At 35.7% G+C, this 18,892-nt stretch overlaps 1 protein-coding gene across 1 annotated transcript; it reads left to right on the top strand.

Moving 5' to 3' along the window:
* Positions 1-1,342: 1,342 nt before the first annotated feature.
* Positions 1,343-17,868, top strand: ASB17 (ankyrin repeat and SOCS box containing 17; the record flags this gene model as incomplete). Its single annotated transcript, XM_079696710.1, is given in 5 exon segments — positions 1,343-1,384; positions 1,388-1,488; positions 1,490-1,738; positions 13,837-14,116; positions 17,662-17,868. Coding segments are annotated over 5 exon segments (879 nt in total).
* Positions 17,869-18,892: the final 1,024 nt, after the last annotated feature.

Below are 18,892 nucleotides of genomic sequence, written 5' to 3'. Positions count from 1 at the left end.
AAAATACAATATAAGTGGAAGTATATTACAGTAAACCTAAAGTTATAACTTCCCTTTACTAAAGAGACATCATTCATATTATGTAAAGAAAAATATGCAAAAGGAAAATGAAAATACTTAAATATCTCTAAAATTGCTAATAAATACACCCAAGGTTGTTAAATTTAACAGAAAGTTGGCTGAAGCATTAACTACAAAATAATGATAAAACAATCTTAACATATTTCTGCTTTATTTTACTGAGACAAGGATGCCATAGTAAGCTTGAAGTACTTTTTAAAAAATTAATTAATTTTCGGCTGCATTGGGTCTTCATTGCTGTGCGTGGAGTTTCTCTAGCTGCAGTGAGCAGGGGCTACTGTTTGTTGCAGTGTGTGGCCTTCTCATTGCGGTGGCTTCTCATTGCAGAGCACGGGCTCTAGGCATGTGGGCTTCAGTAGTTGTGGCACACAGGATCAGCAGTTGTGGCTCATGGGCTCTAGACACCAGGCTCAGTAGTTGTGGCGCATGGGCTTAGTTGCTCCATGGCATGTGGGATCTTCCCGGACCAGGGCTTGAAACTGTGTCCCCTGCATTGGCAGGCAGATTCTTAACCACTGAGCCACCAGGGAAGCCCCAGCTTGAAATACTTTTAATGCCCCCACTGTATATATTCTGCCTAATATATAGTGGAGTAATCTCTATAAAACTTACAATTCTAAAACAAAGTTTCCAAATTTTGTTTAATATTGTATGACATCTTTTCTCTCTGAGAATTAATACAATGCCTATTGGCAGGTTTATTAACCTATCTAAGCCTTAGTTTCCTCAACTATAACATAGGGAAAATATCCTATGAAGATTAAGTGAGAACGTGCAGTCCTCATGCAGAATATGAGAACAACATTACTTGAACTTTTTCACTCTATCATTATCTCTTTGTTATATGATAGCCTAAAAAGAATAATCAGTCTGATTATTAATACTATTTTGTCTAATGTATAGACTGTGCTTTTAGCACTTGATAAACATACATACTAGCTTAAGTTGAATTCTTAGAAAGTTAAAAATATTATATCTTAGCTCTCCCATGTGCCACTTCTGTCCAGTATGTCTTTCTCAAAGGTCACCAGTTACATATACTATCCCAAATTTCTGACCTATGCTGATGACAGATCTCCATCTATTGTGATGTCATCCAGTACTTGATGGTAATATTTCACATGATACTTTTTCCTGGCTACAGTTTAAAGAGCACTTCCTGTTTGTAGAGTCAAGCCTACCACATTATCAAAATACGTAACTCAAGGATTACAGTATGACTTCCTGTGATTTTATTTCTATATCGTTGCCTTAAGTAGCAATGAGTAAGTCTTCTAAATTATGTCAAAAGACTTCTTGTCCATGAAGCAATATATTCTGCGATCTCATTGACAAAATTAAAAGACCATCCTTGCAGTTTTGGGGTCAGTGGGGATATCACTGTTATGAACCCAGGATTTACAGAACACGCAAAAATTCTGAGGTACAGTGACTTGGATCAATTTGATATACTACTCACAGATTATATTGCATTTGTGGAAAAATCAAGATACTGTTTCAAACTAAATTTTAATTTTGAATTTACTGACATATGTGTGAATACAATTCTGTACTGGGTTTTCGCCAGAAAAGGTAATCCTGACTTTGTGGAATTGCTCCTCAAGAGGACAAAAGACTATGTTCAAGACAGAAGTTGTAACCTGGCACTGATATGGAGGTAATAATCTATATGTTTATGTTGAAAACATAAAAGGAGCAAATTTCTCTTTAGGAGGATATACTACTTTTTTTCTAAAATGTATATGCATACTGACTACATATGGATAAAGAATGCTGTTGATTGCTCATTCATTTGTTCATTCCTTCATTATTTATTCAATAAAATTTTACCTATATGTAAATTATTATGTACCAATAAATTACTAGTGGTTTGCTCTATAAAACTTATATGTAAATGTTCAAGGTAATGCAGTGTTACACAACCTAGATTTCTGTAACTAGTCGAGGACATTGTTTTTTGTAATACTGTGATCTCTTCTTTTTGAGAATACTGAGAACGTTTATCTATAAACTATCTAAATTGACTTTCGAAGTATAATTCAGGATATACACACATATCCACTTGGTCATACTTGTTAAACATAATAATTCCCTATTTTTATGTTAAACATTATAAATTTGACTCCAAATTCTCCATAATTGAACACAGTGAAAGTCAAATACCTGATTCAATCTGCTATAGAACCAAATTTTCACATTGTCTGAACATGTCAATCTAGCTAATGAATACTACTGAGGATCTTAGAATAAAATGTCCAAGATGACCTCGTTGTAGTCTGTAATACAGATTTTAAAGTTACTTAGTTTGCACTAACTGCAATTTACTCTTTGGTTTTAGGTATTAGTTTGATTAGAACAGATGTGCATTTATTCATTCATTCAACAAAGTACTTATCACCTTACTATGCATGAGGCACTGTACTAGGTATGATGATAGAACCATGTATTCAGTGAAAAACAAGACAGATAAGATCAGTTTAAGACTAAACCGATTTAGATTCTGCCTGAAGCAGAGTTGTTTTCTTGATTGTGTATCACTGTGGTGACGGAGAACCACTGGATTACTTTCCTTAATGATAACCCAAGTACAAAAACTGAGAGCTGAAGTCTTCAATATCAATAAATAAAACCCCAAATAGTACTTTTTGGTTGTTTTACGACCATTATATTTGTAACTATAGCAGACATCAGCAGCTTCTAACACTGAGTGTCACTAGCTGGGTTAAGTAGTGCCTATGTGTATCCCTGGCAGGCCCATGGGAAAGAAAAATGAAGTAAAACAAAGGAAGAGAGGATAAGTTAAAAAAAAAGATTAATGAGGGGCAAGAAGGGAAAACTGAAAGGAATGAAAGGAAAATGAAAGAAAAACATAGGGTGGGATATGATAGAGTGCCATTAAAAACTGTCTTAATAAACTGTTTGAAGATTAACAGATTTTGACTTAGATGCATCCACAAGGTAAAACACATTACAGGCCAATTCTACATACCACAATATCTTTAGGATCTTTCAGATTCGCAGAATTTTAAATTCAGATGGAACCTAAGAATTCATTAGCAAACCTCCCTTAACCCTCTTCCTGGGCAGCAACTCCCAGAGTGCATCTCTGGTTGGTGCTCATCTGGTCTCTGACTGAACAACTCTAGTAGTAGTGAGTTAACTATTTCCTGAGGTAAATCATTCCTTTGCCAGGGACCCTTCTCTTTCCTAGCCACTCATTTTCCCTCAAAGATTTTACCCAGTCCCGTGACTTTAAATATTACGATATGCCAATGACTCCCACATCTTTATCTCCAGCCATGAGCTCTCCTCTGAGCTCCAGACTCCTCCTATATGAGGCTGTCTGCTCAACATCTCCACAGAGCATCTCAAATTTAACAGAATCAAAACAGAACACTGATCTTACTCACACTCTACCTGCCAACTTGCTCCTTCTCCTGAATCCTGCACTTGATTAATGGCCTCTGTTGCTCAGGCCAAAAATCTAGGATTTATGCTTGCTTCTTCTCTTTCTTTCACAACACATCAGCAAATCTTTTTTATTTTATCTCTAAAATATGTAACAATTAGTTATACTTTTCATCTTCTCTGTTTCTAACCTAGGTGAAGCCACCATTGTCTCTTGCCTAGACAACTCCAATAGACTCCTAAAGAGTCTTCCAGCTTCCACTCTTCCCTCTTACAATCCATTCTTGACTCAGAAGCCTGAGTGACCTTATAAAAATGTAAAATAGGTCATACCACCCACGCTTAAAATCATCCAAAGTTTTCCTGTTACAGATGAAATAAAATTCAAACTCAATACCCATTTTTAAAAATTCCCATATGGGGACTTCTGTGGTGGTGCAGTGGTTGAGAGTCTGCCTGCCAATGCAGGGGACACGGGTTCGAGTCCTGGTCCGGGGGGTCCCACGTGCTGCAGGGCAACTGGGCCCGTGGGCCACAGCTACCGAGGCCCATGCGCCTAGGGCCCATGCTCTGCAGCAGGAGAGGCCACCGCAGTGAGAGGCCCGCACACCCCAACGAGGAGTGGCCCCGGCTCGCCGCAACTAGAGAAAGCCCACGCGCAGCAACAAAGACCCAACGCAGCCAAAAATTTTAAAAAACAAAAAAAAACCCTCCCATATGATATGTCCCCAAATCCAATCTCCCGAATTCTAATCTCATGTCATTCTCCCCCTTGAACACTATATTCCAACCACAAATTGGTTGTCCACTGTCTACTCCTGCTAAAAGTAAGCTCCATGAAAGGAGGAACTTTGACTATTGCTTCAGCTTTGAATCCTCATGTCTAGAACTATGCAGATACACAGCAAGTGGTTAATGAAGATTGTGTTGGATGAAAAAGTGAATTTTTATACAGCTTTATTAGATTCTTCTTCCTCATAGTGCACTGAATTCTGTCTCCATTTCTCCAACTCTGCCCCCAGAGATATAGAGTACAAAGTCTACTCATTCTCTGTCCTGTATGAAAACCTCTCAAATATTTGAACATAGCTATTATGTTCCCATAATGAATACCTTATGTTTACTATTATCTGTTGTTCTTTATTTCCATAGCAGCATGATTCTTTGGTCACCTTCCCCTGTATACACTCCAGTTTGATAATTTCGCTAATCCAATAATGAAGTGTCTAGATAGGTCTCTGGAGGAGAAGAGACAGAATTAATGAGAGAAAGGAACTTAAGTTTGCTCATTTTTGCAATAAACCTGCAAAAATAAATGCCACAGTATGGTAGACTGTAAGTGGATAAAGAGAGATGACATCATTCAGTTAAAATAACAATAATCATTTATTAAGCATTTTCTAAGTACCAGGCACTGTGTTATTTGCTGAGGATAACAAAAACAAAGTAGACATATTTCCTGATTTTGGAGAGCTCACAGACTAGTACGTAAGCCATAAAAAATTATAATTATACTATAAGTTCAAAAATAGAAGCATATAGAGGTAGAAGGAACAGAGGACATCGTTAATATTGGGGAGCAGCAGGTATCTGAGAAGGCACTTTAGAAGAGGTGATGTCTTAAATTTATTTTTAAAATGTAAAAAGAAGTTTCCCTGTCTTTCCCTTGAAGAAATGTAATCTAGGCAGAGAGAGGCTGACTAAAGCCAAGAGAGATACAAACATGTTGTACCCAGTGACTACAGGCAATTCAGCAATTGCTAGAGAGTGAGATGGAAATCAGGTAATAGTGACAGATAAGGCCTAAAAGAGAGCCCTTGAAGGACCTTTGTAGGCCATACCAAGGAATTTGAAATTGATACCACGGGTGATGCCCAATCAGTGAAGGTCTTTTCAGACTCAGAGTATGAAAAGATTCATCAGCTCCCATTTGAAGACTGGACTGTGGTAAGGGAGGGTGCAGCTAGAATTAGGGAGACTAGTTAGTAGACTGCTCAAACACTCCAGGTAAAATGGCAGGTCCAGAATTTCTGTAGAGGAAGGGTTGAGGGAAGCAATCTGATTGAAAAGAGGGAGGTGGCTAGACGAGGTGCTTGAAACTGAATTTGCATAGCATGCCCAGTGTGCTAACTAAGATTACATGTGTACTTATAATAGTTTTGGGGGAAGAAATAATCTGCTCTACCACCATCCCCCCCAATCCCTAGGTAAATTATAATGAGGACTTAAACTAAAAACAATAGCAATAAGAGAAAAAGAAAAGGAGAGATATTACTAAATAGAATAACCAGGCATTACAGTAGGTGATTAGAAGTAGAAACTGAAAGAGAAGAGTTACTCTTCAGATTTCTAAATTTTGAGACTCATTGATGATTGTATTAGCTTCCTTTTGCTGCTGTAACAAAGCTGCCACAAACTTAGTGGCTTAAAATAATATAAATTTATTATTTTATAGTTCTGAAGGTCAGAGTCCAAAATGAGGCTACAAGGGCTAAAATCAAGATGTCACAGGGCGGGTTCCTTCTGGAGGCTCTAAGGGAGAGCCTTAGAGGGCTCTAGCTAGATGCTCTAGCTGCCTTTGCCAGCTTCTAGAGCTGCCTACATTCCTTGGTTCATGGTCTCTTCCTCCATCTTCAAAGCCAACACTGCACTCCTATCTCCTTCACTGGCTCTGCTTCTATCATTCTCTGACATCTCTTATAAGGACTCTTGTGATTATACTGGGCCCACCTGGATAATCTCGCACCTCAAGATCCTTATCCTAATTACATCTGCAAATCCCTTTTGCCATACTGAGAGGCTATTTCAGTCTACCACAATGGTCATGCCACAAATCTATCAAAATTATTACAAGAGACTACAAAGTCAGTTTTGGATGCATGTGTTTGCATTGCCTAAGGGATATCCAGGTAAAGATGTGCAGTAGGTGGCTATTATGTAGTGTCATCCTTGATGTCTCTCTTTTACATTGCACATCTTAGTCTGTCAGGACATCTGCTGAGTCTACCTTTAAACAATATACAGAATTTGATCATCTCCACTGTTATCACCTAAGCTAAGTGATTTCTCTCCTTCTATCCCATAACAAATTCTCAATAATAACAAATTCTCAATAAAGGTGAGATCGTGCTGTTTTTTTTACTCAAGATCTCCAGTGGCTCTTCCATTCCATTTAGAGTAAAAGATGAAGTTCTTACAGTGATCTGCAAGGCTTTATACGATGTGACATCCCATTACCTCTGTCCTCATTTCCTACTACCCCTCACCCTTTTCACACTTTTAGCCACACAGCCTCCCTTACTCTTCCTTCACCACCCCAGGCACACTCTCCTGCCTTAGGGTTCTTAAATGGCCAAATGGCTAACTTCTTCATCTCCTTCTTCTTTACCTAATGTCACATTTCAGTAGAGCCCTCTCCTATAATCCTATTTAAAATTTGAAAATGCCAGACACTTTCATGAATTCTACCAAACATTCAAAGAAGACTTAATCCTTCTCAAACCATCCAAAAAATTGAAAAGGAAGGAATGCTCCCGAACTCATTCTATGAGGCCCACATTAGCCTGATACCAAAGGCAGATAAACGCACTTTGAAAAAAATAATTAAATAAAATAAAATTACAGGCCAATATCCCTGATGAACACAGATGCAAACATCCTCAACAAAAGAATAACAAACCGAATTCAACAATACATTAAAAGGATATACACCATGATCAAGTAGAATTTATCCCAGGGATGCAAGAATGGTTTGATATGTGTAAATCAATCAACCTGATACACCACATTAACAAAACAAAAAATAACACCATATAATCATCTCAATAGAGGCAGAAAAAACATTTGACAAAATTCAACATCCATTTATGATATAAACTCTTAATAAAGTGGGTATAGAGGGAACATACCTCAACATAATAAAGGCTATATATGATAAACTCATTGTTAACATATTATTCAATTGAAAACCTGCAAGCTTTTCCTCTAAGATCAGGAACAAGAAAAGGATGCCCACTATCACCACTTTTATTCAACATAGTATTGGAAGTCCTAGCCACAGCAAATCAAACAAGAAAAAGAGACAAAATTGGAAAAATTGGAAAGAAAAAAGTAAAACCGTCAGTATTTGCAGATGACATGATACTATATAGAGAAAACCCTAAAGAGTCCACCAAAAAATTATTAGAACTAATAAACGAATTCAGTAAACTTGCAGGATACAAAATCAATACAGAAATCTATTGCATTTCTAAATGTTAGCAACTATCAGAAAGAGAAATTAAGAAAACAATCCCATCTATAATTGTATAAAAAGAATAAAACATCTCGCAATAAATTTAACCAAGGAGGTGAAAGACCTGTACTCTGAAAATAAGATATTGGGACTTCCCTGGTGGTCCAGTGGTTAAGAATCTGCCTGCCAATGCAGGGGACACGGGTTTGAGCCCTGGTCTCGGAAGATCCCACATGCCGCGGAGCAACTAAGCCTGTGCGCCACAACTACTGAGCCTGCAAGTCACAACTACTGAGCCCACCAGCCACAACTACTGAAGCCCTAGCACCTAGAGCCAGTGCTCCACAACAAGAGAAGCCACTGCAATGAGAAGCCTGCACACTGCAACGAAGAGTAGCCCCCTCTTGCTGCAACTAGAGAAAGCCTGTGTGCAGCAACAAAGAGCCAACGCAGCCAAAATAAATAAATAAATAAACTTACCACAAAAAACCCTATAAGATATTGAGGAAAGAAATTGAAGATATTGATGAAATAAATGGAAAGATATACCATGCTCATGGATTCAAAGAATTAACAGTTAAAATGTCCAAACTACCTAAAGCAATCTACAGATTCAATGCAATCCCTATCAGAATAACAATGGTATTTTTCATGAAACTGAAACCAATAATCCTAAAATTTGTATGGAATCTTGAAAGACCATGAACAGCCAAAGCAATCTTGATAAAGAAGAACAAAGCTGGAGGTATCATGCTCCCTGATTTCAAACTATACTACAAAGCTATAGTCATCAAAAGTATATAGTACTGGCACAAAAACAGACACATAGATCAATGGAACAGAATAGAGAGTCCAAAAGTAAACCCATGCTTATATGGTTAATCAATTTATAACAATGGAGGCAAGAATATACAACGGGGAAAAGACAACGTCTTCAATAAATGGTGTTGGGAAAACTGGACAGCTACACATAAGAGAATCAAACTGGACCACTTTCTTGCACCATATACAAAAATACACTCAAAATGGTTACAGACCTAAATATAAGACCTGAAACCATAAAACTTCTAGATGAAAACATAGTATGCAATTTTACCTCAGTCTTTGCAATATTTTTTTGGATATGTATCCTCAGGCAAGGGAAACAAAAGCAAAAATAAACGAATGGGACTACATCAAACTAAAAAGCTTTTGGATAGCAAAGGAAACCATCAAAAAAAAATGTAAAGGCAACCTATTGAGTGGGGAGAGTTATGTGCAAACAATATATCTAACCAGTGGTTAATATCTAAAACATATAAAGAACTCATACAACTCAATATTATAAAAATCAAATTTAAAGAGGCGCAGGGGACCTGAATAGGTATTTTTTTCCAAGGAAGACATACAGATGGCCTATAGATATGTGAAAAGATGCTCGACATCATTAATCACCAGAGAATTGCAAATTAAAACCATAATGAGGGCTTCCCTGGTGGCGCAGCAGTTGAGAATCCGCCTGCCAATGCAAGGGACATGGGTTTGAGCCCTGGTCCGGGAAGATACCACATGCCGTGGAGCAACTAAGCCCCTGCACCACAACTACTGAGCCTGCGCTCTAAAGCCCACAACAACAGCAACAAAGACCCAACTCAGCCATAAGTAAATAGATAGATAAATAAATAAATAAATAAATTTATAAAACCACAATGCGATATCACCTCCCCCCGTCAGAACACATATTATCAAAAAGACAATCAATAAGTGTTAGTGAAGATGTAGAGAAAAGGGAACCCTTGTGCACTGTTGGTGGGAATGTAAATTGGTGCAACCACTATGGAAAACAGTATGTAGTTTCCTCAAAAAAATTAAAAATAGAGTTACCATATGATCCAGCAATTCCACTTCTGGGTATTTATGTGAAGAAAATGAAAATACTAATTAAAAAAGATACATGTACCCCTATGTTCCTTGCAGCATTATTTACAATAGCCATGATATGGAAGCAACCTAAGTATCCATCAATAGATGAATGGATAAAGAAGTAGTGTCTGTGCATATATACATACATACAATGTATTATTACTCAACCATACAAAAGAATAAAATCTTGCTATTTGTGACAACATGGACAGATGTAGAGGGTATTATGCTACGTGAAATAAGTCAGATAGAGAAAAACAAATACTGTATGATTTCACTTACACGTGGAATCTAAAAAACAAAACAAATGAACAAACAAAACAAAAAGGAAACCGACTCAGATACAAACTGTTGGTTTCACGGCAGGGGTGGTATGGAATTGAGAAAAATAGGTGAAGGAGATTAAGAGTTACAGACTTCTAGTTATAAAATAAATAGGTCATGGGGATGTAATTTACAGCATAGGGAATATAGTCAATAATATTGTAATAACTTTGTACGGTGATAGATTATTGTGGTGATCAATTCATATTGTGTATAAATATCAAACCACTATGTTATACACCTGAAACCACTATAATATTGCATGTCAACTGCATTTAAATTAAAAAAATAAAAAAATAAAATTGAGAAATGCCCTCACTGCACCTTCCCAGCACTTCCATACTTCTTATCCTGCACTACTTTTTCTTTTTCCCAGAATACTTATCAAACCTTCTAACATATTATAAAATTGGCTTGTTGTCTATGTTCATTCTGTTATGTATTCTCTGTTATCCCTCACTACTATAATAGCAAGAAAGCGGCATCTTTGTTTTGTTCCCTCATATATCCCAAGTACCCAAAAGGGTGCCTGGCATACAGTATGCATTCAGTAAGTATTTGTTGAATAAATTAACAGACAGTAGTTATCATGTTATGGTCATAGACAAAATTGCCTGAGAACAATGAATCAGATGAAAATTCGTCAAAACACCACATCTACTTTACCTAGATGTTGAGGGCAGAGGAAGAGGGATCAGTGAAAGAGGGTTGAGAATGAATAGTCAAAGAGATAGATGCACAACTTGAAGAGAATGGTCCCACGGAGTCATGGGAAAACATCTCAAGAAAGTCAAGTGTGTCAAATATCAAAGATAAAATTATTATGAAGAAAGGTCTATTAAATTGGCAGCTGGAAACCAGAAGAGAAATGCTAGGAAAATTTTTAGAAATAATTATTATAGCTACAAAATGGAATCATTCCCTGCATGTCTATATGGAAATATTATGTCCCATTTCATAAGTGCATATATGACAGGTTTTCAGATACAGAGGGCTCAGTTCATTAACCTCACATTTAAAAATTGATTCTTGCTTTGCTTGCCTCATTCCATCCATATAAGTACTGTAATAATTAACTGTCAGGACAGATTAAGCAAATTTTGGTTTACAATAACATGATCTTTAAACATGAGGATTAATTATATGTCATTTGGGTACAGACTAGACTTTTGAATCTCATTTTAAACCTATTTGAGTTTTAGTTATGTTTTCAACATTTTTGGTCCAAAATATCTTCTACAGTAATGTCAATCTTAATATCTTAAAATCAACTAATATCTCTAAATCTTAACAAGGGCCACTTACAGTATTTTTTGTCCCCTAAGTCCCGTGAATTCCCATACTTATAAGTCTCTTAAGGCAAATATCTTCTTAAGAGTTAACAAGATAAATAAATTAGCTTGCTTTTGAAAATGTTAAATGATTGCACTTCACTAAAATTCTGATTAGGCCCAAAAGCTACAAAATAACTTTAAAATTAATAATATTTTTCAGGATAATGGTAAAAAATCAATGAACATATATTTGAGTATATACTATGGGCCAAGCATTGTTCTAGGCATTTAGGGATATAAAAGTGTATTAAACAAAGAGTATTGCCCTGTAGAACTTAAAATTTTATAGTTTATCTTGCCCACGCACTGATTTTGAAGATAAGAAAATGAAATATTAGAGACATTAAGTAAGTTGTCCAAAATGATAAGAGCTTAATGGAGCTATGTACAAAGTGCCATAGAGTTTATTAGACAGGGTCTTATACGATGAGTAAGATTTGTCCCAGAATTGAAAATGGAAGGGAAGAACATATACAAATCAAAGAAATGTAAAAGAGTTGAATGCAGTGGTGGTTTGGGAAAATGAATACCAACAATCAGGAGAGGGAATGTAGAAGTAGTTTAGAAGTTCAATTTTGGATATGTGTTGGAAGTATTTGTGAAAAAGATGAGATGTTCAGAACAATATTGATCTGGAGATGACTCCAGGAGAGAGTGTATATATATTTTATACAGAGTTAGAAGGATATATATAGTGCCACTGGTAGAGTGATGGCAAAAATCCCACTTCTTAATTTCTAAAACACTATTCTGCACTGCACCACACTATTTTTTTTTTTTAATCACAAAATCTTGGCATTTCAGAGCTCAGTGAAGCTTTGGAGATAAACTAGTTGGTCTAGTAATTTTCAAACTGTACTTTTTTGAGCTCCTGACAAGAGAATCACTATATGGGAGGTCTCTAGGACCCCAAATACACTTCAACCAGAGAACTTATCTAATACAAATGATGTATTTTATATAGCTAGTTCTTGCATAACAATATTCCAGTGTTGGTTTATGTTAGTAAATGAAACATTCTTTCCAATCTTTTTATTGCCAAACACCTACTATGACCTTCAAGTCTTAGATCCAGGATAACCTACAGGCAATGACTAACCCAGGTAGAGTTAGGTGTCCCTCCTTGGTGTTTCTACAGTTCCCCAAGCATGTTTCTATCATAGCAATGATCACCTTGTACTGTATTTATTGAATTACTTGTTTGTTTCCCTTACTAGACTATAATAAGCATCTTGAGATCAAGGACTACATCCTTCATCTTTGCATATCTAGTACTCAGTACACTCTAGACAAGCCAGTGTTAAATAAATTAGTTAATGAATGGATGAGCAAATGAATACATAAATGCATGAGGAAATGGAGACTCAAAGAAGCTGACTTATTGGTTAGGAGAACTAAAACCTAGAACCTAGAACCTTTAAATCTCTATTGTTTTTAGCACTATACCAAGTTGCCTCCCATCTTAATTATTTGAAATCTTAAAGTTCTTTTTGAATAATGCTTTTCTTGCTAGGCATAATTATCCAAAACTAATATTTATAGTTTGTATGCTGTTCTGCAGAATATATTAGTATTTTATTAGATCAATCAAGAGAATTCCAGAGACAAGGACCATGAATAAAATTTCCCTTTTTTTATCCTAAAAGCCATGTCTACTTGGCCAAATCAAAGCTTGATAATTAATACAAAATTCCCTGTGGCTGATTCTACCATGTCCTATCTACATATAGTGACCAATTCAATAGCAAACATAAATGTCTATTAAATGAAACAACTGCAAGAACTATACACAATTAGAAAAAAATAACATTTTCATTTCTGTCATAAGGGAGGAGAAATTTTCAAGTCCAGCCATCATACAGCACTCCAGGAAAAACAAGATTTCAGAGAACTCTCAAAACTCTACTGAAGAAGGCAAATTAAATTTTGTCCTTGAGGGACCTGATATGACCCTCATCATAATTTACATTTCTTCAACCTGAAAATACCAACTCTGATTTTATTAAAGTGAAAAAATAGAATTAAGGTAGTTGCACTTATTCCTTTTCAGTCTAATTTTCAAACTCAATTAAATCTCAAGCCTGATACGTGATCAAGAACAACAAAAACAAAAGGGTCACAGAATTCTATTCTATTAATAAAGCAAAAGAAAAAAAATCTGTCCCTCTTTTTCATTTTAGATTTTCCAGAGCTATATCAGTTTCATAATATTAGTTCTAATCACTATGGATTTCTCAAATGAGAAACAGAATTGCTATTACTAAAACTAAACACTTTTCACATATTGTAATCTTTTTGTTTTTACAAGTGTAAACGGGATTTAAGTGTGTAGTACAGTTTTCTTATTTTTTGACCTTCAGGTTGGCCTAGATTCGAAGTGGAAAACTCTTTTTAAGACATACTATATATAAAGGAGAAGTTACATTAATGTTATTTAAGATATTTACTATTTAAGATAATACTATTATTTTCTCTTTACTGTTAAGACAAAGTTTTTACCACATTTCTTAATTCTATATTCAATGAGGCTTTTCTTGTTTGTCTGATTCACAGAACTTTCACACCAGTATACTGTCCAAGCCCATTAAGTGGAATCACACCTCTACTTTACGTAGCTCAGACGAGACAATCCGATATCTTAAAAATACTCCTGCAATATGGAATTGTAGAAAGAGAAAAAAAACCTATCAACATTGTGTTAACAATATTGCTCTACCCCTCAAGAGTGAGAATAATGGTTGATCATGAACTGGCAGACATCCAGGAAGATGCCAAAACATGTTTAGTGCTTTGTTCCAGAGTGCTTTCTGTCATTTCAACCAGGGAAATAGAGGTAAGCAAAATATTGTACTTTGGGTGTGGGCTCAAATATTGATCAATTTTAAGATAAAATTGTGAGACAAGAATAAAGTTAATTTTTCATCTATCAAACCAGTGAATCACTGAGTATATGCTTATAAATTAAAAACAGGCAAAATTCTAATTATCTTGAACATTTAGCTCTTTTATTTCATAATTTTATGTCTTCTAAATATGAAATAATTTTTTAAAAGTTAGTATAGTTTTAGTAGTTATTAAGTAGATGTATATTATTATTACATTCTAATTACATAATAATCTGTTTATTAGGATTTCTATGTATCAAAAACAGAACAGGGCTTCCCTGGTGGCTCAGTGGTTAAGAATCTGCCTGCCAATGCAGGGGACACGGGTTTGAGCCCTGGTCCGGGAAGATCCCACATGCCACAGAGCAACTAAGCCTGTGCACCACAACTACTGAGCCCACGAGCCTAGAGCCTGTGCTCCGCAACAAGAGAAGCCACCGCACTGCAACGAAGAGTAGCCCCCACTCACTGCAACTAGAGAAAGCCCACGCACAGCAACAAAGACCCAACGCAGGCAAAAATAAATAAATTTAAAAACAAAAACAAAACAGAACAAATTAAACTTTTAACAGATTTCTTTTCCAATAGAATATTGTAAAATTAAAGTTACATTTCTCTCCACTATAATCACATACCAAGAAACATATTTTCCTTTTCAAAATTCCTGAACAATTTTAAGCATGAAAATATAAAGGCTTTAAATATTTGCTCAATTGAAAATATCTATCCCTCAGAAATGTGAAGAGTTTCTCCTTGATAAGGTTTAAAAAAAAAATCAACCACATGAAGGGCATGTTTATCCTGTCAAAATGAACTGCAAGTTTCAGCATCAAATTGTATCATGTCTATTAGTATCAAGAAATAAGTCTAAGATAGACAACTGATGGGAATATACTGTACAGCACAGGGAACTCTACTTAATGCACTGTAGTGTCCTAAATGGAGGGGATATATGTATATGTATAACTGTTTCATTTTGCTGTGCAGTAGAAGCTAACACGACATTGTAAAGCAACTATACTCCAATAAAAATTAATTAAAAAAAAAGAAATAAGTCTGCATAAGGTAAAGAGAGCTACTCCTATAAATTTAAACCAGTCAAAGTACCAAGGAATCTAGCAGTTTCCCTTATCTTTAAAGGTGTGACTTCAGAAATAAACTCCTAAGATATATAGTTCTGCTGGGTCTTTAATTTTTTTAAGCTTTAACAATGCATATCAATCAACCATGCCTGGGCCAACTGTAAGAACAGCAAATTCGTCAAATTATTTTGGCAACCAATTTTTTTTAAGCATTCAAAAAAACTTATTTATCTATTTTTGTCTGCATTGGGTCTTCGTTGCTGCGCATAGGCTTTCTCTAGTTGTGGCGAGCGGGGGCTACTCTTGGTTGTGGTCCACGGACTTATTGTGGTGGCTTCTCTTGTTGCGAAGCACAGGCTCTAGGTGTGTGGGCTTCAGTAGTTGCGGCTCATTGGCTCAGTAGTTGTGATTCACAGGCTCTACGGTGCAGGCTCAGTAGTTGTGGCACACGGGCTTAGTTGCTCCGCGGCATGTGGGATCTTCCCGGACCAGGGCTCGAAACTGTGTCCCTTGCCTTGGCAGGCAGATTCTTAACCACTGTGCCACGAGGGAAGCCCTGGCACCAATTTTTCTTGCTATTTTTTGTTGTTTTTGTTTTTGTTTTTATGACTGCTCCACATGGCATGTGGAATCTTAGTTTAGTTCGCTGACCAGGGATTGAACCCGCGCCACCTGTACTGGAAGCGCAGACTCTTAACCACTGGACCACCAGAGAAGTCCTTGGCAAGTAATTTTTAAAACAAAAAAATAAAAAAAATTTTTTTGCTTCTTTATATATACAATGGAATATTACTCAGCCATAAAAAGAAAAGAAATTGAGTTATTTGTAGTGAGGTGGATGGACCTAGAGACTGTCATATAGACTGAAGTAAGTCAGAAAGAGAAAAACAAATACTGTATGCTAACACATATATATGGAATATAAAAAAAAAAAAAGGTTCTGAAGAACCTAGGGGCAGGACAGGAATAAAGATGCAGACATAGAGAATGGACTTGAGGACACGAGGAGGGGGAAGGGTAAGCTGGGACAAAGTGAGAGAGTGGCATGAACATATATAAACTACCAAATGTAAAATAGATAGCTAGTGGGAAGCAGCCACATAGCACAGGGAGACCAGCTTGGTGCTTTGTGTCCACCTGGAGGGGTGGGATAGGGAGGGTGGGAGGGAGACACAAGAGGGAGGAGATAGGGGGATGTACATATATGTATAGCTGATTCACTTTGTTATACAGCAGAAACTGACACACCATTGTAAAGCAATTATACTCCAATAAAAATGTTAAAAAAATTTTTTTTGCTTCTTTAGTAATTTGCTTGTCCTTGTCCAGTGTTAGTCCTGCACAATTTTTATAGGGCATATTGATTCTCAACCAGGTCTATGAATGCTATTGCTGAGGTACACTCAAAATAGAAGAGTACTAGGAGAGAATGAGTTGATCAAAATCACCTGAGTGGCAAAGAAGTTAAAGCTGGATTCCAATCAATTTCAGCTTAATAAGTGAAGTAGCATTGAGCAATAAGGTGAAAAATGGCATAAAAACCAGCTTAAAGAACTCTAAATAACCCTGCTTTTCATTTCCACATTTGCCAGTTTTACTGTAAATATACATTTAGATATCTTTACTTCTAGACCACAGTTCTGTGATTGCAGAGGCTATGTGTATTTTGCGTAGTCTAGCAATTATCCCAAGCACCAAGGTCAATGCTGAGTATACATGAGATATTCTTTAAATAATTGTTTACTGAACAATGAAAAATTATATATCATTTAAGTTAAAGTGTCATGTAGTCTGTAGAGTGTAGGTTCTTCTGGAGAAGTACCTCTATAACACAGCAATGTCTTTTACTTCTAAATCAGCCTAATAACATTTGGCTTCTAGAACTAAATCTTTAAAAGGGTAGCTTATCTAAAACGTAAAAAGTTATTTTAATGTATACGGGCCTCTTGTTAGGTCTTCTCATGATTCAGCAGCATGTAGTTTTACTCTACAATGGCTGGAATCACCTGGTGGAACTTTTAGGATTTATGTTGTCTGTGCCCAACACCACACTAACTAAATCAGAAATTCTGGAGTAGAACCTCAGCATTAATATTTTCTAAAGTCTCCTAGATAATTCCAGTCAAACTGCTCAAATTGGCAACACTACGCTAGAAGCGAATAAACCATAAGTGTATGATCTGTCTAAAATTAAAAACATACAGATTCACTGTTGTAAGAAATGTTTTATGTCCTTAGACACATTAAACATTATATATGATTGTGAGAATAAAATGGGAGTAAAAATTCTTGCCTCAAGTGAAAATGTTTTAGAAAAAATATTATAAGGGTCAAATAAATTTAAGATACATTTTGTGAATTCAAATAAAACAATTAAAGTGTTTATAATTTCCCTTTTCCCTTTTCTTTAGATGCAGCTAAGTTTAGGAAGACGTCCAATTATTTCAAATTGGCTGGACTACATTCCTTCAACAAGATACAAAGATCCATGTGAACTATTACATCTTTGCAGAATAACCATCAGGGCTCAACTACTGACCAACAATATGCTCCCAAATGGAATATTTTCACTTCTTATTCCTGTTCGTCTACAGAACTACCTGAATTTAGAAAGCTAATGCACGTCTTTTTCTTCATTCTTTAAGGATGCTCACTGTTGTATGGTTTAGAAGTTAATAAACTATTAACTTCACACCAATTTTTACTGCATTGAACATTCCATTAGAAAATATATTTTCACATGACACCCTAAATGAATCACTTTTAAATTAACATATGGCTCTACCCATTAACTTTCTATACAGTGCAACAAATTATTTGCATTTAAAAAATATTTTAGATTTATGCTTTTATTCTGTTTTTAAAAGTTGTTTTCGGCCTTAGAGCATTCTTGTTACTTGTGGAAAATCTGGTCATATTAATATTGTTAACTCTGAAGCTCTTATTTTTAGTATGTCCTAAGTTAGGTAAATATTATTTTATATTTTATATCCATAATAACAAATGTTTATTGAGTTATTTTGCAAATAAAACACTGTGTTTGGTAGTAGGGAATAATTAATGAAATTAAGAGGTGATCCCTTCCTTGAGAGAAGAATTTATAATTCTGTAGCATCCGTGGTCACAAATAACACAAGTTAAAGAATTAGTCAGCTAAAGTGTTGGGAATAGGATGACAGAAATGGATTATATTTGTACATAATTAGCCTTAAGTTACAACGTGGAGCTTGGGTGTTTTGGTATGTGATACCCCTAAATACTAGCCCAGCAGTATTTTTTTTAATGAGATATAATTGTGTAAAACAAAATAGTTTCAGGTATATAACAGAATGATTCAATAAATTTATATACTGTGAAATAATCACCACAATAAGTCTAGTTAACACCCATAATCACACATAGTTACAAGTTTTTTTTTCTTGTGATGAGAACTCAAGATCTATTCTCTTAGCAACTTTCAAATATATAATACAATATTATTAACTATAGTCACCATGCTGTACATTACATGCCCAGGACTTATTTATAACTGAAAGTTTGTACCTTTTGATCACCTTCACCCATTTCATCTACCCCAAATTATATGCATTTTAATACAAAAAAGAAACAATTTTGACCCAACATCACATCAAAATGAAACTA

The sequence above is a fragment of the Hyperoodon ampullatus genome, assembly GCF_949752795.1.
Source record: "Hyperoodon ampullatus genome assembly, chromosome: 2".
In the NCBI taxonomy this organism is placed as follows: domain Eukaryota; kingdom Metazoa; phylum Chordata; class Mammalia; order Artiodactyla; family Ziphiidae; genus Hyperoodon; species Hyperoodon ampullatus.
The sequence above is the reverse complement of the archived record's forward strand: the minus strand, read 5'-3'. Positions and strand labels throughout refer to the sequence as shown.